This window comes from Phalacrocorax carbo, chromosome 4 (genome assembly GCF_963921805.1).
Source record: "Phalacrocorax carbo chromosome 4, bPhaCar2.1, whole genome shotgun sequence".
Taxonomy (NCBI): Eukaryota; Metazoa; Chordata; class Aves; order Suliformes; family Phalacrocoracidae; genus Phalacrocorax; species Phalacrocorax carbo.
Window position 1 is genome coordinate 36307808 of NC_087516.1, and position 24550 is coordinate 36332357.

The window sequence follows — 24550 nt, forward strand, 5'->3', positions numbered from 1 at the left end:
GAGCCTGAGGATACCCAAGCTCAGGGTGGAGTAGGGAGTAGAGTTACTCAGAATAGACTCACAGGAGAAGAATGGATTGAACCACCTCAGTTTTGGCAGTACCATTTATTCAAGATTAGAGAGCAGACAGCAGGTGTTTCTCAGTGTCATGAAGATCTGCTCCAGCATCAGGACTACAACACCTACTATTACTCATGGCAGCCAGCACATCCCCTTGCTTTCCTGGATCTTCCCCTGCCTGCCTATGCTCAGGGCAAAGTCGCAGTGAGGCAGACCTCCCCCCCACCGAAGCAGGTGCAATGCCCCAGCCTCTGGTTCAGGAATGGGCACAATGGCACGCAGACAGATTCTCTGTCTTCAGACCCGTTTTCCAAAGAAATCCGTCATCTCTTCCTTTGCCTTCCTTTCTCCCTTATCATTCCATCATCTAATACTGGGGGTTCCTCCCCTGCCCCCATCATCTAGTCTGGAAAACTTGCTTCATGGCTCTAATTCTCTTGCATTATTTTGGTGTCTTTCTTGGCCTTACGGTCACAATCTTTCAGTTATCCCTTGCCTGCCATTTGAACTCTGCTATACAGAGAGTATCCTGCTGTGTCTCAGCTGTACATCAGTGTCTTATTCCTTCCTCACACCCTCCAAATCCCATCTTAAGCCCATCATTGACTTTGGGAACATTTCCAGTCTCCAGGCATGACGCTGCATAGTAGTCTATAAATAAGTAGCTCCATGGTGCTGTATATTACAACACTTAGATATCCTGTACCCTTCACTTCCCAGGTCACATTTGGCATTTTTTTCTAGCACTGCTCGAGATGCTGCTTCTCTCCTCATAGCCAGAAAAAAACCCAAACCAAAACAAACAAAAAAAAAACCCAACACCACCAAAACGAAACAAAGAACCCCACAGCACTGAAGTGCACTGTAAATGTCCAGATAGACTCCCTTGTTTACTGACTTCTGCAGCTTCCTGAGTCCCCAGCTTTTAAAGCTTTCTGCTAATGATAGGCTAAGCTGTGACCAAAGGCAGGGAAACAAAAGCCACACCAGTACCACAAAAGGAAACCATAAATCATTACCCATCTTACCATGCAAGCACACAAATTCACTGACAATGAACAGAGTTTTTTCCAGGGACACAGTCTAGAGAAAACTCCAGTCCTGCTCACTATCTTCTTCTGGTTGACATGCTTCTTGGCCCTTCCTTATTTTAATTTTTCAGTAAATTATGGTTTATTTAATTTTTCATAGTAGGCATCGTTCTATATTTTCATTGAGCAGTTGAGCAAGACAACGGAAAATAAGCTTACTGAATTTGCAGGTGAGCCCACAGGGTGCAGTCTGATAAAGACAAATGCAAAGCAGCAGTAACTCACTGTGTAAATTCAGGAAACGAAACAATTGATACTGAAAAGACTACAGAAAAAATCCCAGGGCCATACTGCTGTGGAAAAGACAAATGTTTAAGCTTGAACACTGTTTGTATATATTAAAATTATTTTCATACATGGGAATAGCAAAACCTAGTGGGAGCATTGTATTTCAAATTTTAGTCACCACATTTCCAGGAAAAATATGGATAACCAGGTACATCCAGAGCAAACCCATAAGAACTAAATAAAACATAACCTAACAAAAACTAGGAGAAATTGGGACTGTTCAGTCTAAGAAATAAAAGAAGACAAAAGGAAAGTAGTAGCTCCTGACAACTGAGATGATCCAAACCCAAACTTTTCTGTGCTTGCTGCAGACAGGACAAGAGCTAGCTGGCTAAAGAAGGAAGATTTAGGTTAGACAGTAAGAAAAGGTTTCTAACCATGAAGGTAGCTGAGGACTGGGATAGACTGCCTTGCTTGGCTAGAGAACACCAGCTATCAGAGGTTTAAAAACACATCAGACAAACATGAATTTTGCCGGTACAGCTGAGTCTGCTTGGAGCAAGAGGGCAAAGCCAATGAACTCTCTGAGGTCCCTGCCCTGTTTTTCTGCTGTTCAGTGAATCCCCTATCGTTCAGAAAAATGCAGCGAGAAGTGTAAATTCTTACACCACAGTGCATTTCCTATCCATTAACAGTTCATAAACCTGAAAGCCCTTCCTCTGGATGATATCAACTGTGTTTTTTCCTCCGATTTGGTTTTGGCCTGGAGAGCTAAGAAATATGTTCTAAAGCTAGCCCTGTCCAAGGAGCTGTATATATGAGAGATCTGAAATTGCTGCAATATCTCATCCTGAAAACAGCACTCAAGGTAATATTGTTGCTCTTACACATTATTTGAGAAATGTGAGAGGAGACGTAAAAGGCAAAGAGAGCGCAGTATGAGAGCATTCTCTTCCACGAAGTCCAAAGCACGAACTAAACTAGGAATTCTTAGTTACAGAGAGACCACAACTGTAACAGCTTTGTAATGTGTGGTTTAACACAACTACCTTCATTAACAACCTTGTACCAAATAATTTAACCCTAGTTTAACTGCTTTACTAAATTATCCAAAATGCTATCACTGGCAAGACTGAGCCGATCTAAAGCTCACACTAAAAGACTAGGGTGTCCAAGAAAAATTAGAGCTGATCCCAGACTGCCTCACAATTCCCCTCCCTCCCCTTAATTTTATCATTAGTTTTAAACTAGGACAAACATCTGCCATACTGATTCAGAGAGTCTAACAGTTTCCTATACTCCTTCTATCTCTATTCTGTTGTCTCTTATGTTTAAGTTTAGCGAAGGAAGGGAAAGGAGAGGGCAGGTGGATGTGAAGCAGGATGGTCTTTGACTGCATTTGCACAGTGCCTGGCATAATACAGTCTAATCAATATTAAGCTCCCAGTCCCACAAATAACAAGAAATAATACTACATTTAAACTGTGCAAGAAGTTATGTTCCGACATTGGCACGTTCTCTGGGCATTTTTGCTCTACTTTCTTCAGGTTTTCAGTACCAGTTGCTTCATTTCTGCTCAATTTCTTTGTTCTCTCTCCTCTCTCACGCACTCTCATTACAAACTCCCTTTCCTTCTCCCATATTTCCTATCTCCTCCTACACATTCACATAATACAAAATACATGTCGTCCGGCTTTTTTCTTGAGGATGCTTTTCAGTTAAAGGGCGAAATACAAATAGCTTCATGCTTCTATGCTTTTATGCTGCTTCTACCTAACAGTCATTTTAGTGAACGCACTTCTGGTTATAGAACTGCAGTTCTACTGCAGTTCTACTGAAGTGTAAAATTAGTTTCTCAAACTTCCTTTATATTTATTACTCTGAAATGGGAAACGTGCATTCAGCACCGAGGTGCAAATACAGTGCAATTTTAAAAAATGAAAATATATAGGAGCTTCTTATTCCTGAGAGATGCAAGACCACCTTTTTGCCTATTAACAGACTAGAATTGTACAAGTTCCCCAAACTACATCTATCCTGCAGAAGGCCCATCCACGGCAGACAACTATAACAGAATTATTTTATATATAATATTATATAAATATGCAATATTTTATATAATGTACAACTAAAAAGGGGCATAGAAACAGCTCCTTGGAGGCTGTACATCCGCAACATGAACCACACAGAATAGAGCACCATGGAATTATGGTCAATTTTAGTCAATGAGCTATTTTAGTTACTGATCTATTCTTCACTGCCTTTTGAAAGACAATGATGTTTTTTGCTTTGGTATCAAATTCTCCAACTGGTTTGCCCACATGGGCTCCCACCTGTATGTGCAGATTCCCTCAGTGAGCCTGTGCCATTTGCTACAATTCTTTGTCAAAAGTAGCTTTGCTTCAGAAGTTGTCCAGGAATTATTAGGGACACACAGCTGTTCCCCCTGCCAAGAAAAGCTTCCTAAGAGAGAATAATTTTTACCTGTTGAAAACCCTCCGAAATGTGCATGTCAAGGGCACAAAGAAGTGGGAAATTCTCCTATAAAAAGTAAACAATCCCATGTGGACTGCAATTTGCATTTGCCTATATATATATTTATCAAAGGGCAGGAAACTCATTGTATTAATAAACACCTTTAAAATTCATAGACAGCTCTTATTCCTGACTCTTTGTTCACTTAAAGTAAATTAAAAGTGACCTTTAGAAATGCCTTCCAATACTACCTGCCATTCATGTGTGTTATACTAATGGCTCTCCCTGCTCACTTTGGTTAAGTAATTAAATTTAGGAAGTTTACTTTTCTACCACTTACCTCTTGATGAGAAAACAAATCACCAGGAAGTCGTTCTAGAAATGAGGAGAGTGAAAAAGATGACTTCTTTCCTTGCACATCAATAACTTTGAGGTGCTCTGGGGATGGGCTCAAGAAGGCGTAAAGTGCTTCACTCTGGCAGAGTGTTTCATCAGAGAGCAATTTCTATGAAAGAAAAATAGTGACAGAAACCACATGTAAATTAAATATTTCTTGTTAAGGAACAAGATGTGTCAGGCCACCCAATGAAACAGATTAAAACATGGCTCAGAGGTAGAGTAAGAAAAAAATGTCATGTCTCAAAGATACTTCAAGAAGCTAGTTCTAAAGTATGAAAACTAGTATGAAAGAAGTTTTTAATCTTACAACTTTTTTTTTTAAATAAAAAAGTTCTACTTTGTAAGAAATGCAAAGTGCTGTGGTTAAGAAGCGGCAATTACAGGATTCATTATTTACTATTCCTTAATTAATCAAAGTTTAAATTAACACTAGAGGAATGGTCACTATCAGGCAAACTAATCTCAACTTCAGGCATTTTAGACAACTTTGACATTTACAGAGTCAAACATTACATCTGACCTATTTGTTCTAGGCTCTCTCAACAGAGAGACAACATCCACTCCAGAGGCACAATTCAGTTCTCCTGTTTAGACATCTGTTGGTTTTGTCTTTGTTTTCTCACCTGCAGAAAGTTATTAAGCTGGTTCTTGGATTTCTCCATGAATTTCTGGTCTATGGATTTGAAGGGCAGCTTGCTGAGGGAAGGCAACTGAACTTTCTTTAATGATGGAAAACACTGTGTAGGAGAAGAGAGAGCTCACTTAACATACATGTGCAGAAAGACACATGAACAGGTGGTTCAGAACAGAAATGAAAAGACTCCTTCTACTCTCATCTCCCTTCCACACCCCTCTCAGTACCTTGAAGAACACCTCCCTCACCCACTACGGGCTGACACATCAAAGCCCTTTTCCCTTCACACCACCATCATTGCATATCCCTTATCAGGCAGAAAGGTTAAAGCACTGAAAAAGAAAATATTCTCTGTCCTCAAAAGCTGTCTTTTCTAATACCTCCCTGGAAGCCAGAGACAAAAACCTAGTTTTTAAAGCAGGCTCTTGCATGACAGTGCAGAGCATATACCACTTTGACATTGGGTTAGTCCACTAAAAAAATCATTATTAAAATAAAAACATTATAAACAAGTTTTATAAGCATCTCACAGAGGCCAGAGATATGCAGACAGAAAACTAGCTCTAAAAGGTTACAAGCCAAAAGGCTGGCATAAAAACTGGCAATATTAAATGTTTATCTGGTTTTCTGCTCTTCAAGTGTCATTCCGACAACTTTTAGCAATTTGCATCGTCTCCCTCCCCTAACTGAGATTCGTACCTCACTAAGCTTCCGGTGTAGGTTCTGAAACTCACTGAGCTTCCTGGGAACAGTCCAGTTCTTAGTTTCAGCTCCACCAACTTCCTGTAAACTCACCATGACAGAGTAACAGGGCACTTGCTCTCCATTCTCTTCTAAAACCTTGCGGGGAAGAAAGGATCAGATTAAGGTATACTTCTTTTGAGAGCAAACAGTGGAACATTTGGGCTGCCAGATGACTGGCTTGCACATTCAGTCATCATCACTGTCCCATGCTTCTCTTGCAGTTTAAAGGCTACACATGGAGCAATACCCCTAACAGACTAAACTTTACCCAAAATGCTACATCAGCCCTGAATCAGTCCTCCAGCTAGACACTATTACACTTGACATACAGCTTTGCTGGCTATGAGCAAATCTCCCTGATACGTATCTCCTTCAAACAGCTGTGTGTATTATTTCAGTTTTTAAGTCACATACCACATAGCTTTCTGATTGCTTACCAATACTTCATCTCTCTTGCCTGCATTTTCTTGACTGTTCTCCCATTATTCCCAACCTTCTTTCCCAGTGCGTGTGCCGAGGCTCACCCACACGCCAGGCACAGCAGCTCTACAGCTGGGCTCTGTGGCAGCTGGTGCTGTCTCAGAGCAATTTCTCCACTCACTTCAGCTATTCTGCACGCACAGAACACATGGTATCCATGCAGTGTTTATTTCTGAGGGGCTCACAACTTTACAGAAGTAGTAATGAATCAAGCTGTACAACAGCCAGAGGAAGGAGGAGCGATTAACTGCATTGTGCAAGTGGGAAAACTACAGCAGAGAAGTTAAGTGATTTTTCTTGAGACAATGGCAGCTGTGTGGCCATATTATTTAACTTGATGAACCACCAAGAATTTCACCCTTATGTCCTAACAGTAAGAGATTTTTGTTTACTTATTTGAAGGAGACAGCTAAATAGATTAGGAAAGGCAAATAAAGAAATGCATAAAATACAAAGGGGTTTTTTTTGGCCAAGCCAAACTCTCAAATGCCTGTTTTAATATACATACAAATAACAGAAAAGTAACTATAAAATACCTCTCTCACACAATCTTTTTGAGAAAAGTAATGATTTTTAAGCTTTTGGGGCCTTTTTTTAAAAGAATACTTAACCAATCCAATTAGAATAAGAATAATCTTTACAATTCATATAATTATGACACGTTTTCTGAGAAGCCTGTAAAGGCCTGACAACACTTAAAGCTAGTGACTGATCATTTGACAAGCGGCTACATCACCATTGTAAATTAACCACAGCTAAAACGTATCTTCATATTTTACAGCTGTTCAGAGCTGTACATGGAGAACATTCCCTACAATGCACACCTCCCTAAAACTGGACATGGACCACTGGAAAAGCTATCCGAGGCCTAGGTTTCACATCTCTCTGTAAAAAAAAGCTGCAGCAGCACCCAGACAGAATACAAAGCACCAGCCTGGATGTCTGAAAGCGTGCTTGGTTCCCAGCACAGCTATTGGGGGAACTGCCTTTCTCCTGCCAGACTACCACAGAAAGAGATGCTTGAATAGCCTCCAAAATGTAGGTCAAAGGGACCCGGCACAGAGGGACTGGGATCTCCTGCAACAGTCCCTGCCCTGTCTACCCCTGAGCTAGATTGGATTGTTGTTTGTAGGTGACTCACAAACACTTCCTGGCAGCTGCTTTGGAAAACTGGGAAATCAGTGCTGAAAATGCTGATCTGAATCATGCATATCATCCTCCATTACACATTTGTCCCCAGGGCAGGGATTTGCATGGGTGTAGGGTCACCTGAACAGTAACTGTCAGGAGAGTCATCCCTCTGGAAGCACATTCTCAAAATGGGAGGACTAAGTACTCCTGCTTTCAAGTTAGGATCCACGTGCAGAATCATTTAATTTCTAATTACTAGATGGAGACACATTACAACTCCCTTCAAACGCCCTCATATAAATATCTGAAAGCCTTCAGGATCTTCTTAAGAAAGCAAAATTTTTGACCAGCTTAAGTACTTGTGCATTTGCTTTTCTACCTTCTCCCCGTAAGGCACAAATCCTAAAGTGGATAGAGAGAGATATGAGGGTGTTGACACACCTACACCCATTAATAAAACCTACAAGGCACGTGCCAGAGGCGAGCACCTCTTACTAGGGTGTGTGGTGTGGTAACAGTAAGAAACATGCAATGATATTTTGCAAAAACAAGTGAGGAACAAATATTAAATACTTCTCAGGACAAGCTACAGCTACTAGCTGCAGTAGGTAAAATGTAAACTTAACATTAGCAAAAACTGCAATAGTTCAGTAGAGTAACAAGCTGCCAAGGAAAGCTCTTAAATCACCTGTTAGAAACACTAAGGGCTGGTCCAGACATCCATTAGGAATGATTACACATTAACAAAAATTAGCCCAGTCATTAAGCCAATGAAGAACTGAATGACTCACCAGAAACCTCCTTCAGTCAGAGCAGCTCTCTGGAACAGCCCACCCAAGCTGTGCAGCAGTGAAATAGGGGCTAACCAGACTGCTATTAAGAAAAAGAAGTCCCTATTCAACTTAGAAAGACCATGCAGGAGGCATATCAGGCACACCGCTGTTCTCAGTTCACAGGAAGCTAATTTACTTAACTTCCACTGAGCACAAACATCCTAAATTCCAAGATATTTAAATAAGTAGGACAAGCTATTTTTTCACCTTATTCAAATCTACAAACTCCATTCCTTATGAAAGCAATATATTTGTAAAAAGATGTTATGCTCCAAAACATTCTTCTTTCTTTGGACAGAGGAGGCAGACCATCTGCTACAATAAGGAACAATACAAGGCCAAACCCATTAAAGTAGAGCAGGTCAGGTTACGTAGCTTTAAGTTTTATAGCTGCTGGTATGGGGGGAATATACCTGTCATGGAGAAGTGACTCAGAATTAGATGAGTTATCATGGGAGCCCCTCCTTCTGCATGTCCCCACTGTCATTTTTTCAACATCTGCCAACCAGACAAAACACTGACTCTCCAAAGATGGTTTTATCAGAAATATCAGTTACCAAAAGAGACCTGTAGGTTATATCCTTTATACTGTTTTTTTTAAACATATATATATATTTCACACACAGAGCTAGTGCATTTATATGACTCAAAACTATAAAGACTGAAAGATTCAAGCTAAGAGAATACAAACAACGGTTTGGACACAAAGTTTCTCTCAAGTCTTAAGTAATTCTAGTTTTTTATGCATTATCTATTAACTGTATTAGTACAAATTCTATAGCAAAATTTACTTTTACTAAGCTTTTTTTGCAAAAAACATGGAGCCACCAGGTTTTTCTCTCTCTGAAATCAGAGCTATATGCTAGAATTAGCAACTGTGTATTTTGCAGATATCCACACCCCTTGAAATCATCAGCTGCAGCCAGAACATTCCCGAGCAATTAATTAATGTGGATAACTACAACATTAACGTTTTCTCCAGCCTACCCTTTGAAGCACAAAGCTGCAAACAGCACAATTAATGCAATCCTACATTTAATTATCTAATCCAGTACTGCTCATGAGTTATAGTTAAGGCAGCAAGTAATTAGAAGCCTCTCCCAACCCTCTTATTTAGCTGAACCACCTTCTCATAAGAAGGGAGATGTTTGGCAGTTCTCTATGGTGCCCCTTACCAGAAAGCTGCTGTTCTGCAGTTCTGCTGCACACAGTATTTCCGGTTTTTTTTTAAAACCAGACTTCAAAATCTACAGAGAACTTTTAAAGACAACTTAAGAGCCTCACTGTTCTCAGCCGTGTCACCGGCGAACAGCATTAAAACAAAAATAAACCCAGACATTTACACATTGACAATCTGTTTTTTAAAATGGCACCTGAAGTTTTTAAGATATTGGATTTATTTCTTCTTTTACAGTCAATGAGTTCAACGACCTATCAATAGTTTGCTAGAGCTCAAGACACAACCAAATAAACTCAGCAGCACATTTTTTTCTTCCAAGAAAAAATACCTGAAGGAAACTACTTACACTTATTTAAGGAACATTTTCTTAATAGCACAGGAAGGCAAGCCAGCGGAGATCCAATTAATCTTTAATTCTTTGAGTGATACTGCCAAGAAGATTGCTTATGTATGGTGTGAGCCTACAGTTACTACATAACAAGTGTTTGCTGAGTTCCTTTCATGGCAAGTGTTAACAGAAAGCTATGAGATGGTAATACTTTTTGTTTCCATTACAATTTTTTTCATATTCATTCTACAATTGTCTGCCTAAACCCAAATGGAAGAGCAGAACAAGACTGGGAAAAAAAAGAGACTAACTTCTCCTTTAACTTACAGATCTAAAGCACGCACTTTCTGGGTTTTATAGTCCCTTGAAACTGTACTGCCATTAAATATAATAAAACAAAACACAAAAAGTGTAGGTACTGCATCTTTGAGACATAGCAGAGACACTACTGCACCCGAGTGTGACAGCATGATAATATAACTAGAGACAGTTCTCATGAAAAACAATGCCCCTAAGATAGCAAATTACTTTACCCAGTGCCAAAACCAGTTCGTGTACACATAGGTATTTTTCTAACTCCATTACAACAGAGTCTGAGAACTAGAAATTTTGTACACGCATCGTAGAAGTCACTGGGGAAACAGGAGGAGTTCAGAAGAGGTTAGGGTTTCCTCCCCCCGACCAAGCAAATACGAAGTATACACAGTGTACACAAAGATATAAGTGTACACAGGTTTTTATTCTTTTCATGCAAGTTTGAACTGACCCAGAAGATAAAAAGCCATAAACTGCTCCCCCCAAACATACCTCGCCTGAGACAATGAAGGCTTTCCACATGCCAAGATTCTCACACCACCAGTCCGTTCTTGCAATGTGCAGCTGAAGGTCACTGTGCTCTCTCTCCATCAGAGAAATTTCATCTTTTAGCTTAGAAACAATCTGCAGGGGAAAGTTTATTGATTACAATTGGTAAGAAAAATCTTGTGCACCACAGTTAGTTGTGTCTTTAGGGACACTATTCAGAAAGGAGAAAAGGTACAAAAGCAGGGTGAGAAAGAACAATTCACATCATGAGGGAAACAAAACAAATCATGAGAGAATCTATGATGCCTCATATAAACTTATAGAATACACAGTCACCTTAAAGTCAACCCCAATACTAATATAAAAGAAGTTAGAAGGACATGCTACTGTCACACTGTCAACATAAAAGGCACTTTAGATAAGATTATACACTATACACGTATTACACATCACATGTTTTATACAAACTTGAAACTGCAGTTATTGAAATATGCATTACTGAAGACACCCTCCTTACCGTTTTCAGATACACATCATGTGACCAAAGAACCTGGGAATAATTTCATTTCTAGGAACTTCTATGTTAACAATCACTCAGGAAGTTACAACTTAATTCATTTTAGTTTTGGAAAGGGAAGAACTTATTATTGTGGAAAGCACACATTTAAAAAGATGTTCTCATAAAGACACAGCTCACCATCACAAACTCATAAAGGAGAAATAGTGTCTCTCATCGCCTCAGCAAAAAATAAGTAACCATACATACTGCCAGGAGACAGTACGATAAGCAAAGGTGGAAGTATACTTAAGATGTGACATTAGAAACACAGTGAAAGAAGCTGACATTTTTTTTTTAAAATATAATATACCACAGCCAAATTTAAGAGTCTTAGTTGTACGACTTGCATCACAAGTGGTACATTCTACAGAGCTACAGTAATTCTTTTTCAGAATTCTTGTCTCATGTAAAATGTGAAATATTATCTACATGACAGCTATATCACAACCTTCTAGTATATACCTAACCTTCAGAATAACTCTGTATTTTATGTACTATTGACATACAGATTGCTCTGCAGTCCCCTTACCCAGATTCCTATAAGTGGCATCCAGGAACAATTGATAAATACGCAAGAATTTATAGGTTTAATCATAAGTAAGTAGCTGCTACGCTTATAAAACAAATACCGAGACTTCATAACAATGCCGGATCCATTTTATTATTCTGTTTCAAATATGTATATATTTTCAAAGACAAAGACTGTTTTAGGAGAAAAAAATACAGGGAAAATCCCACTACTTTAAAAGGGGTACAATCCTCGCCTCCCCAAGAGCTGAGGTATAGAAAGAATATAGCTATTGTTTCTCAAGAATGCAAAGGGAACATACAAGTGGTACATCCACGTGAATGCAACATTATAAAAAGGTTTAGTTATATAGTACTTCCATATCAAAGAAAAAAAAGTTACAACTGTAATGCTACAGAAACAAATGGTACGGCCTAACTCACACATACACAAGCACACACACTTTTGTTTAGTACTTGTTTTGCACTTCTAAAGCTTTTTGCCCGTGGTACAAATGTTTAACTTAAAACCTCGTTGGTTACAAGAGCATCTCTTACAATTTCTCAAAGAGAGCTTTATGTTCAATCCTGGTACAGGTCCACCTGAAAGTATGAAAGATCTGAAGAACTTAACATAAAACCCCTCCAGCTTCCACATAATTCCTGTCAGAGGTGGACAGATTTTTCTGTTCAGTAAAGTCCCATTTACTTCCAACAATTGTGTCACTCAGTTTTGTTTCAAAATGAGGCGTAGCAAGCACCAAGCACTAGAAAGTGCTCTGGGTTGGGAAGGTTCAAGGTTTTGCTTTGCTACTGAGGAGGACAAGTTTGAACCCTAGAAAGAATGTGGTCCCTGCACATTTACTGTGGTTGCACAGGATGTCATGAGACTGCACTCACAGACCCAAGGGAGACAGCTGCGGAGCTTCAGTCATGAGACACACACTGAAGGTGGCACCACAGTCACAGACCTCCAAAGATCAAGCTACCTTCTACAGCAGCGGGCCGTGTACATCAGAGACGCTGCCTGACACTGCTTGTCATCTTTTCACATCATCTTTGCTACTCTTTATATTCCACAGAAAGAACTGAAGTAAGACTTCTCCATACAGAGCATTTTCTTTTAAAACTAGCAGCATTCCATGCACAACTCAAATGAGCAGTTTTCTTCCTTGACTGACTGGCATCTGAGTTGCACAGTGCTAGAAGCCATTTAAAGATGTACATACATGTTTTGTATGGGTCTCACAGAAAAGGCGTTTCAAAAGGAGAAAACAAACAACCCAGGAACAGCTTGAGGTTAAAAAATGTAATGCAAAATGTGTATGATATTCCCCTTCATAAGGCACAAAACTGGAATTTAGAGACATTTTTTACTTCGTATAACCAAGAAGCAAATTTTTACCTGCCATGTCCAGAGGAGAAAATAATAAAGTCCCTGTGACAAGGTGTTCATACACTGTCAACCCTAACTGTCCATTTAAAAGCTCCACAGGTAAATGGTACTACAATAATACAAGTATTAAGAAAAACGAAAAAAAAAAAGAAAGGGACACATCTGTGCTCTTACCACTCCGAACACACACAGCGGAGCAGCTGTAAGCAGGACACCCCAGAACAGCTGCTGGGGTGGACACATTTCCAGTTGTCTGCAGTAACCTCTGGCAGAAGGGGGATGAGGAAGGGGCAGAGGGAATGAAGCTAGCCAGGGTGGCCTCAGACACTCCTGTCCACATTCTTCTCAGAGGTAACTATCCCCAGAGCTGTGGCAGCAGAGAATGAGCAGGGTGTCAACTTCTACTCAGACCAGCATCGTAGCGCTCGCCCTGACTGAAGGAACAAACGGGCGAAGAACCCAGGTCCCAAGCAATGACTAATGCCCGGGTACACTTTGGCCATCCATAGCAGAAAGCCATTTTAGGAAGATGCCTTGGCTACTTGTCTCACCCACTTGTCTACCGTTTGCAGCCAATCTCATTACACCTAAAAAGCTCGGCCCAGCTGCCTCTGAACAGCAGTCCTGTAATATTTTCCTCAGTAGCAATGCAAATGAGCTGGCCTAAGCCAAATGCAAATCACTTGCTTCTGCCTGAACGTGTTCTTAGATTGCTTAATTGTTGCACTTTGCAAAGGAAAAGAGGGTTGTTTATTTATTTTCTTTTTAAATCCACGCACAGAGAGCCAAAGAATTACATCCCCAGAATTTTTAGTCTAATGAAAGCGTGCCCTGCAGATTTCTCCTAGCTCCTTAAAAGGGAAATCAGTCACTTTTATAGGTTTGGAGGGGTTTTTTTCCCCATTTTATTTGAGCAAGCCAGTCACAGCTGTAGATTATGAAATTGTGCGGTGCTATTTCAAAGCCAGCAGAGGGAGCAGAAGTTAACTAGCACATCCCTCGCTGCAGTGCTGCAGATGCGGCAGGGACATGAAACCAGCTGCCATAAAGTGTTATACAGATATAGGTGGGTAGAGATGTAAGGAAGAAACACTATATGCCACCGACAAAGCAGCAAGACCACTTGGGATGGAGGTCATTATTCTATGACAAACGAAGCAATATAAATCATATTTGCAATTTTAGTAACATTAGCTTTAAAAAAAAAAATGAAAAAATAAACAATTGAAACTAAGCTGTGGTTTCACTTTCTGTAACAGGCTGATTGAAATAGCAATCTGACCAGTCCAAAAAGAGCCCGAGACAACTGGATATTACACAAAAATATACATAACATAAAAAAGACCGAAGATGCTAATGGTCTAAAGACACTTACCTTTTTGTCGGGTTTTGGTGAATTACATATGGAATTTAGAGCCTGCTTCTTATACTCAAGCTTGTCATTTAGCTGGCGAAGTTTATTTACAGCATAACTGGCCTGTTCATTAATTCCTGTGCTGCATTCTTCAGTAGCTTCTTCACAGCCTTGGCTCTAAGAATAGAGAATGGGAGTAAATGCATTATTAATATGAAAAAGGAGACAGTTATTGTTTACTCCATAAGCATTTTATGTGTAAGAATACTTGTTCTTGATATAGACAAAAATGTAGGTATAACGGATTCTAAACAGATATTCCTGGTTGGAACCCACATGAAACATAAGTCTGGTAAAAAAGACTCCAAAAATGCTCCTCCCCACCCCCAAACCAAACCAAACACAAACCCAAAAAACAACTACACAAACAAAAAACCAAAAATCAGACAAAGTCTCATTACCATTTATAACTACAGCTCTTTGGCACCTCTTGCCAACTGTGTAAAATGACCTTCAAGCTAATGGCTTTAATGTAAATGAGAGGAAGAATCCAAATTTATTTTAAAAGCAACAACAGCTTAGTAATCATGACCAATATTCCAAGTCAGATAGAAAAGCAAATATTTAGCTCTGAGCTGAAAGTTAACGATATGGGGCGGGGCAGGACACACCAACAAAACCAAAAAAACCCCCATAGTTTAAACAAACAGTCCTGCCTCCCATAAATGTTCACAAAACAGATTTATCAGCCTGTAGAAAAAACTAAACCAAGTCTCTTCTTTTCATAAACAGATTTTACTGTTTTTAGAAGTATTAATAAAAATTTGTTAAAAGCACATATGCATTACCCTAAACTCATATATAATTTTCTTATATTCATTCAGACAAACCAATAGCTTTTCCATCCTGTGTACTACAGGCATGCAAAAAAATAGAGAACTTCACACCCTTCAGTGAAATTCTCTTTAACACCTTTTGGCATTTGTCTCAGCCTCCTCTTTCTTCCTGTACTTCCCCCAATAGGCATGAAGACCTTGAGATCCAGCAAGCACAGCACTGTGATGTTACTGTTGCCATGTTCAAAGATCTTTGAGGTCTGCTTGTGGCGGAATATATCTTAATTTATCTGTGGGAAGCTATGAATCTGATATCCTGAACGAGAGTTCTGTGTTATTTAATGATATTCCCACTAAGTACGCTGTATCTTTATATAATTAAGAAAGAGCTAATAGTAGAGTATGAGATTTCCTTCTAAGTTCTGAGAGTTTCACAGGAGACAATCCTACAGCAAATTCTGCAGTATTTTACATCTTAGTAAAAAAAAGCCTGAGAAGAGACACAGTAGCAACAATAATTAATCTCCTTAGTGTGATTCTCATAAGGGAGAGTAACATAATGCAGAAGTCAGGAGTTCTGGGCTAAGAAATCCATGCCCTTTCCAGCTCTGCATTTGCCTGCTCTGTGGCTGAGTAAATAACATTAGCTCTATGCCCCGTCCTTTCTTCTGTCTGTTCTGCATAGCCTCTAAACTCCTCAGGTCAAAGACTGCCTCCAAGCATGTGTACAGAGCTCAGCTCATGGAAGCTTGTTGTCATCTCCCGGCACTACAATAATACAAATAATAACAACAACACTGGCTGTTATTCAAAATGCTGTTGAACAGAGCCGTAAAATAAAAACTTATATTCGTTGGGAAGCACAGAGGTCAGAAAGAATCAAAAACGCTATTTTCAACGTTGAAGAATTAAAAGACTTTTCGTATGAATTTTGATTCTAGTAATCAAAGGGTTGAAATTAATTACAAATCAGTAAGGCTCTGCTCCCAGAGGTAAGCTACATAATTTCTCCGTCATTAACAATTTCAGACACTTAGAGCAAACAACACTGCTAAATCACTAGTTTTACCACAAAAATGCTAGAATTACAAGATAACAAGCTACCTATATTTGAATTCTCAAATAACCAGACTCAAAGCTTAGGTCATAAAGGATTGTGCTGTTTTCCCCTGATTGCTTATCTGATAATGACTTCCTTTGTGAAGCGCTGCAGAACGCAGACTTTGGGCTTATTTTAGCAATCTGACACACGCAGCACCGATGCAACCACCAGACCATCTTTCATCAAAGTGGTGAATGCAGGCACTGCTTTCTTCTGTATTTTTATGTCTTCTCATGAGCTCTTGAAGGTTTGTCCAAGGAGCAAAAAAAAATGATGGGTTGGAAGGAAGAAGAAAGAGCCTATTCCACGCGCAGAACCAGCTGAATCTGGCCTTGTCCTGATTCCTATCTTCTGATTTGATTCTCTCATGTTTAATCAGGGCTCAGCCCTTTGTCCTCCCCTCCACGAGGACACTACATGGCTTTTTACCTCTCCAGCTGTAATAGTGAAATTTATAGAAAATTAACATAGGTAACTCCCACAGTGGCCCAGAAAGTGAGGACATAGACCTCCAAAACACAAACTAGGAGGAAAACAATTAGTATTTGCTATCAATATGGATCCATCCAGAAACACCAGATTTCTCAGCTATGATTCCCTGTACATGGGGAGGGGAAAAAAAAAACCCCAAACCTATTAGCCAGTAGTGCATTTTCACCAACATATGAAAGCCCACTGGAAGCTTCAGAAAGAAGAATTCCTTATAATTTATTGTCACCTCAGAGACCCTGAAGCATGGCACTGAGCGATTAGGACTGCTCTATTCAAGAGATGCTCTAACCATATATACAACTTCATACTTAATTTGTTGTTAAAAATGCAAAAAAAGAAAAAGCTTTAACCATATAAACAAACTTGGCAATATATTAGGTCTTCAAGGTTTCACAGCAGACACAGCCTTCAAATCTGGCACATATATATCCAAGGACTCAGAGGAAGGACAGATGATGCTGATGTCAAAAATCTAACTTTTCTGCAGCTATAGAAAATGTTATCTGACAGAGGACAGCTAGTCCTAAAGTGTTGTGTCAGTTTTCTTATCAAAACAGTTATCTCTGTTAGACTCTGAATAAAATATATAAAGAGATTCAAAGACACAACTTTTAATACTTATATAAAATTCTGGACAAAATCAGTAACAGTCTTTTCTCAAAATCCCAGTGATTGCAAACACAAGGACAGAAAATCTGTGAAGTACCTACCACCTTCAACACATAGCTGAGTGAGCAAGTGAGAAAAGGGGGAAACGTGTCTTGAATCTTTTATCAAGAATACAGGGAAAAAACAAACAATGAAAAATTCAGCAAGCTCTAAAAGTTCATATTGGAAGTAATTTACTTGTAGGTGCTCACCTCTGCAGATTTGCTGGTATGCGGACTACAGAGACTATAATAGCTCACCTACAGAAATTAAAGTCATATTTAAGCAGTAAATACAAAAGCTTTAGGTTCTGGAAAAATTGTTTCTAAATGGCAGAATGTAGATCAGCACCTCGGGGTTCTGCTTTTTATTTGTCCATTTAGATGCACTTCTACACAAACTATTATACTTCATGGTGTTCTGAGCAAGTTCACATGTAAAATGAAGATATTCACGCTGATCTGAAGCGGCAGCCTGGCTGAAAGATGCTCGCTAGTCTGGGAGATGCTCTTGTCAAAATGTTCTTAGATAAACGTAAGACAAGTTGCCCAAACATGACCGATTTAGAGAACCCACTGAAAAAACTTTCCCCAAGAGAGCTGCTGAAGGGTTACTGCTTATGACATTTTGAATGCTCTGTTTTAGTACTTCCAGTTCCAGTCCTATTTTAATCTGTTTTATCTTCCACCATAGCCTATTACTTTATTCAATAGAGTAATTAAAAAAGCACTGAGATTATATTTTCCATTACCTTTTGTCCCCTGTTATGCAACTTTTAATATCTATTTAGTACCTAGGAAATGCATGGGGTACAGGGACAGACAACATCTAGACAGAAACCTACTGATGTTTGTGTGATTTCCTTCACTGAAAAGCAGAGTAGCTCAGTTTGCATGAGGTATGTTTTGCAGTCTCTGATACTAAGGAGCGTAATGAAATAAAGGGAATACAAAAGGCTTGGAAATCAGAAATATCTTCTTTAACTGATTTCAAGTAGTCAGTCACTTTGTACCATTTTGTTTCAAAGAGCTTGTAAACGTAACAGGTTTACCTGATGAAACTACAAGAGTGATGATATTTATAAATGTATCGGGGGAAAAAACCAAAAAGTAACCCAAAGCTCAAGGACAGACGATGGTACTATACACTTTACTCAGGATTGTCTTCAGATCACCTTCAATAACAGTGAAAGAAGTTGTCCATGTGACTCACCACTTCATCTTTGTCCTCAGAAGTTGGCTGAGCAGAACTTCTTTCTTCTTCCTTCTTGACTGATCTCTCATATAAATCACTGACAATGAATGAGGGGTAATATCTGTCCTTTAGAGTTTCGTAAACATCTGCCTGAATTCTGTAGAATACTTCAATGCCTTTATTTCCCACGAGACTTTGCTGTATTTCTTTATAAAGGGATTTTTCCACAGGTATTTCTCTGCTTTCCACAAAAAAATTCTGATAAATTTCACTCACCAGTTGAGGTATTTCAGCCTAGGAAGCAAGGAGGGGGAGAGAGGGAGAATAATAAAACGTTAAAAACATCAGGATGACTCAGGATCCAGGTGCATAATTTGAAGGATGATCCAAGATGATTTCACACCCAGATGTATGAGAACACATCTGTGAATCTCTTACTGATATCAAGCACTCTGCCCATGCACCTATGCTAAGCAGTCAATTTCACAAGATAAATATCAATATTTGCTAAGTGAAGAAACAGCTGTGATCTAAAGTTACCATAGCTTCCATAGCCACTGTTTTTTAAAAAGTATTCTCCAAAAGCTGGTATTAAAAGGAAAAAAATTGCTAGAGCAACATTGTGGTCACCATTTTAAGTTCAGATTGTAGAGTTCAGCTGCATCGGCTCTTCTGCTGATCAGGATCAACTCACTTCTTTTGTGACTAATTAATTTTTGAGGGGGGAAAAAAAGAAAAAAGCACACCTGAAGAGACATTTACCAGTACACAAGGCCTAGTGTTTCCACTGAGTACAGAACAGTGCACAGGACTGAACGTGGAAGTAATGAACAGGAAAGAGAGGAAGTAACCCAGCACAGCCCATGACCTTCTCTCTAAACTGACCCGAATTAAAAACGTTTCACCTACTCCCTTAGTACGGCACAATATGCTTGTCTGCCTTATGTGGCAATATCACAGCCACACGGCTGCATCATGCTATTTTATAATCAGAGCTGCCCCTGTAGTGGCAGACAACCCTAACACTCCATTGAGCAACAGGAGCAGAGTATGATAAAATTTATTTTTTTAAAAAAAAGAGGCAAATCTCAAATAAAGGTACTATATATATTGTTTTGAACACAAGGAGAGAAAAATCACAGCTGAAAGGTCATAAAATGATTTCTAGTACCTTTCTCAGTCACAAGCAGTTTGCAAAGCAGAACTGATTTATACAACTCTCTTCACAGTGCCTCACAAACCCTTTTTATGAAAGCTTTCTAGCTTGAGTTGGTTGTTAGCCATTTCTGCAGATCGTATTAATGGCTCACTGCTCACACTCCACAATTTGCCACTTGGGTTACAGGACGTTAGGTGTGTTTTCCAATGAACTAGAATCTTTTTACATAGGAGAGTAATAAAACTACAGTGAATAAAAAGTTAACTGATAATAATGAAATTTGAATTTCATGGTAGTGTGAATCCTGGAGGTTTAAAAGAGTTTCCCCTCAAAATCCACCCCACTGCTCACAAACAGCAAATTTGTCCTCTACATTCTTGCTCTGCACCATTGCTCCAGGATACTACTTGCAAATCTAAGTGATAATTCCTATCCCTGTTTCGGGGTTCTCAATCCTACTTTATTTTAGCACAAATTACAATATAGCAATTGTCTCTTCCCTCTTGCAGTAGTGCAGCATTTCTGAAGAAACTTAGCTGCTTATATAGCAACAGAACAGGGAGAGAAAGAGGTCTTTTAAAGGAAAATCTCTTTTTCAAAAGGATTTAAGATGACATATATGCACAAATTTTCATGTGTTTGGATTGAATGAGCTACCTGTAATTAGCAAGATGAGAAGTTTAGGTACAGACTATCAAACTATAACGTACTTTTAAGTTTCACATGAGCTGATATTGGCTTTAGGCATATATTACTGCAAGCTTTTGCTCTGGTGGAGGGGGAAATAATTCTACTACTTTTGCACACCAAGTATGCTTTTTACAGGTCATGTTGCTACACAAAACAATAAACCATCATCACAACAGCCCACAATTTTTAATTGCCATATTATCCCCAAACACTGACACGAAGAATTAAAAAATAATAATAATAATAATTTTAAAAATCGCTTAGCACCCATCCTATGGTACTACTATTTTAAAAGCATAAGCACAAAGACATTTCCTAACATCAAGATCACAACAAGCAGATATTCCAGTTAATGTACAAGCCGCATGGACTTGCAATTTCCTCCACCTTGTTAGCATTCTTCAGATACTCCACAGACTCCCAAAGACCAATCAAAGCCATCTTGTCCATCCTTTCCATGTAGATTCGGAAGTGCTCTCGGTATGAAGGGTTGGCCAAAATTTCTTCAAACTGAAGAATCTGAAGAAAGGAAAACTGAGAGTAAAACCTGGGAAAACACCTATCTCTAGCTCCTCTCCACCCATTATGGGGGGGAAAAATAAAAAAAAAAAAATCTTTTCACTTGATGTGCCCCAGAGCACCACGCAACCCACAAACACGTGGACTAGATTCAACTGCACAAACCTTCTACAGTAATAGTTTTCTTTTGTTTAAAAACGTAACAATAAAAAACAAGTTTTATGTGTTTAGAAGATGAAGCTGCCTATGTTCCTACCAGACAGAAAATGTTTCCACATGTTTTCTGTCCAGGAGGTAAGACTACATATCAAAGGACTAATATGGCATTTCAAGTCATTCATGAAATGCTATTGCCAAAATTTTAACTCCCAGTGCTCCTGCAAGTCAGAGGGAAGCCGAAAGCTAACCGGTCTGTTCTTTGCTTGAATCAGAGTAACACCAACAGTTTCCATGCCACAGGCCACAGAGCTTTGAAATGTATCTCAATTATTCCCAGGAGCATAGAAAAGATGGAGTGTAGTTCTTTACCCTGGCAGCCAGGGAATTTGGTGGCCAGTTCCCATTAACTGTTATTGAAAAGCATCTATCAGAAATGCAGCCAGGGAAGAGTACAGGCTGTGATATAATGCTCAGGACTCTTCCTGAGAGGAGAGTGTACATCAAGCAGAAACCAAAATGAAACACAGGCTTCTGACACCCAAGCAGATGCTGCAGCCATTAAACTGTTGGATTAAAAAACCATTATTTCCTCATCCTCTACTGTTGTTGTGAATCCAGGCCTTTTCTTTGAGACAAACACCTGAAGAAAACCCACATCCCTGACAAAATTAACAGATCTTCCCATGTTGAACAAAATTAACAAGCTTGGCTTTCTCTGAAAAATGGGACCAATTTTCAAAACACCATCTCAAAACTAAACACCCCTTCCTCTCCAACTTTTCAGCCTAGCAGCTGAACCAGTTTTCCCATAGCTCATTTAGTGCCGTTACTTATATTGCAGGAATCCAAATACACCAGAGTGGTAGTGGTCTTGGTCTCTTGGCTTGTACCTCACCGACACCATCCAACCCGCACCTTTTTCTTTGAAAAGAAAAGCAGGTCCTTAAGCGCTGGGCCTAATGACTCTTAGCTTCCTATGACTTTGCATTTTATAGCAAAGTACAGAGCAAGACATGAATTCCAACTGAGATTGAGGCATTAATAATTTCTCTAATACAGGTTTTCTGATACCTAATAATAATATAATTCAGGTTATGTATCAGCATCTCTCTCTTTGGGAAGGCCACCTATTTTTCTAAACCTAGCACCTGCGAGGCTCTACCACCAAGCTATATTTAGGAAAAATGGTTCACTGGACTCAAGCTGTACAGGAGGAAAACCCATACATGTACATGTATGCCATTACTAGCACAAGTCACTTCCTTAACGAACTTTATAGAAGGTTCTCCAAAAACTGTAGCCTCCTATGTTTTGTCTAAAACAGCTCCCCCAGATTTTGGGTACTGTTTAAGTAAATTGTGTTTGTCTCAGCTGAAATGCTTATTTTCATCTTCAAAGTTCCTCAGTGACATTCATGTGCCATTCCTCCCTTCATCCTTCACCATACCAATATAATCTGAACATGGCTTGCTCTTAGCTAAAGAGCTATTCAGGCTCTTCAACATAAATTTCTGCCTTTCAGAGCTCACCCTATAATCCTCATTGAACACCACAGAGAGGCTTGCTGAAGCTAGGCTTATTACAGAAATGGTGATCAGACTGCCAAAGAGAAGAACACAGAGATGACAATTCAAAGGCCAGTCTGTCTGTGTTTTAGCCTCTTTGCTGTGCCTCATCATACTTTCTATTCAATCATTTTATCAAGGACAATGATTTAAAATACAAGCGGAAGAGGTCTTCCAGCCTCGTGAACGGAGATCTTCACCATCTCCAGGACTGTCAACCCTGTAAATGATAGCAGAGGTACTAAATCACTCGCCATGTGGAACGCCTACCATCACTTCTTGAGCGAGAGGTCACCTTGGTCTCTATGCCCCTATTATCCAAGGTATCCCTACCCAAGCTGCCAGCAAGGAGGGTAATTAACAAACACTCACTCCCAAAGGTAATTGTTGGTAAGTGCTGCTGCAGGGAGCAAGGCAAGTACAACCTAACAAAGGACCCATTGCACAGGTGCCCATGGTCATTGAAGTGTCAGTGCATACTAAAGCTGCTACACAAACCTCCCAGTAGTTACTTTGCAAACTGAAATACTTCAACAAAATAAGTTAGTGGACAGAAAAGCTTATTTAAACTTCTCTTGCAGAAATGAGACCTCACAAAGTTTTCTTTTAGGTTTTTGTTTGTTTAGGGCTTGACTATCCTGGAATTAAGTATGTTACAAACACTGTACTATAAATATTATTAAGACTTCAATTACAACAATGGACAAAGGAAGTTTTTAGGTTTGTGGTGCTAAGTTGTTATCAAATGCATGCACTCCAGGAAGTATTCTGTGGAGGATCCTTCCCTGTCTGATTTAAAGAATGAGGTTTTGCAGTGATTTGTAATTGTCAGCAAAAGATCATTTTATGACTCAGTATCACCACAGATCAGAGTACAAAGCTCTAAGCTATGTTGGCACACATGCACGTATTACTGTGTGTGTAAACCCTCAAATCTAATATCCAGTTAGCAGATATCCTCTTAGAATTATCAGCCTCAACAGCAACTCTTCAAGTTCTTTTAACTCAAGAGCAGCTTCTGGGTTCAGAAAAACAACAGCTTTACTGCTGCTACATCCATTCCCTGGTCCAATAGGAAAGTACCTAACATACCACAGCTGGTCACAGGCTCTGTCAAATACTAGGAAGGGATTGAATTCCACACAAACGCACCCCTCAGTGGGGTGCTTTAACCAGCATCCATCACATATGCACACAGAATAGCAGAGACCTGGTCTTGGCCATTCCCTAAAGATAGTCACGACCTCTCTCTGGAGAGGAACACAAAATAACTACTTAATTTGGAAGGGTCTGTACAGGCACCAGACAACAGATGCACTGTGCTGTATCTCTTTGCAACACACCAGGTTCCCATTTGCTACAGCCACACTGGCCTATAATGAATAACCACAGTGCAGTTAGTAATGGCACTGCAGGTCATGGGTGAGGTGAACAGAATTTGGGTCAGTAGTGGATGTTCTCTGCTGGGATGATGGCACACAGCCAGACTGCAGGACTTCTGTTTTCATTTGTTGTTTTTTGTTTGTTTGTTGTTTTGGTGTGTGGTTATTTTTTTCTTCTTCTTTTTTGTAGAAGACAAGAATAAGATGAATATAAAAAATAATGCTGGAAAAATGTGTCTCTTTCCAAGCTGCATTTTAAAAAACATCAACTAACGCTTCTCTGTACACTGACTAAAATTAAAGTATACATTCTCATCATTATTCTTTACAAAGAAGGAAGTAATCAGAAGGATATCTTTGTCATATACAGCAGTAGCTGAACTAAATGCAATTGTTAGTTACCTATCAGGAAGCATATACTACGTAAGGTACCTGGCTATTTACTGCACATAAACTAATAGAGAATTCCGAGACTCATGTTCATGAACATACTTCTGTCATAAGAAACCCGCATCTTCAGGCAACAGGGGAGCAACGATTGAAACTCACTTTTTTTATATCCTCAAAAATTCTGTACCATGAGGTACCCTGACATAATGTG

At 39.4% G+C, this 24550-nt stretch overlaps 1 protein-coding gene across 2 annotated transcripts in view; it reads right to left on the reverse strand.

Annotated features, from left to right (window-relative positions):
- The window catches only part of SNX25 (sorting nexin 25), a 92959-nt gene that overhangs the window by 9006 nt on the left and 59403 nt on the right, over positions 1-24550 (reverse strand). Inside the window, exons 8-14 of one of the 2 annotated variants that reach the window (XM_064449606.1) lie at positions 20712-20843; positions 18494-18769; positions 14225-14380; positions 10391-10522; positions 5683-5727; positions 4877-4990; positions 4195-4359 (exon numbers count right to left, since the gene is read on the reverse strand). In XM_064449606.1, coding sequence (XP_064305676.1) covers positions 4195-4359; positions 4877-4990; positions 5683-5727; positions 10391-10522; positions 14225-14380; positions 18494-18769; positions 20712-20843 — 1020 coding nt within the window. Of the gene's footprint in view, positions 1-4194; positions 4360-4876; positions 4991-5586; positions 5728-10390; positions 10523-14224; positions 14381-18493; positions 18770-20711; positions 20844-24550 lie in introns of both variants that reach the window. The other variant, XM_064449605.1, reaches the window with a different exon arrangement.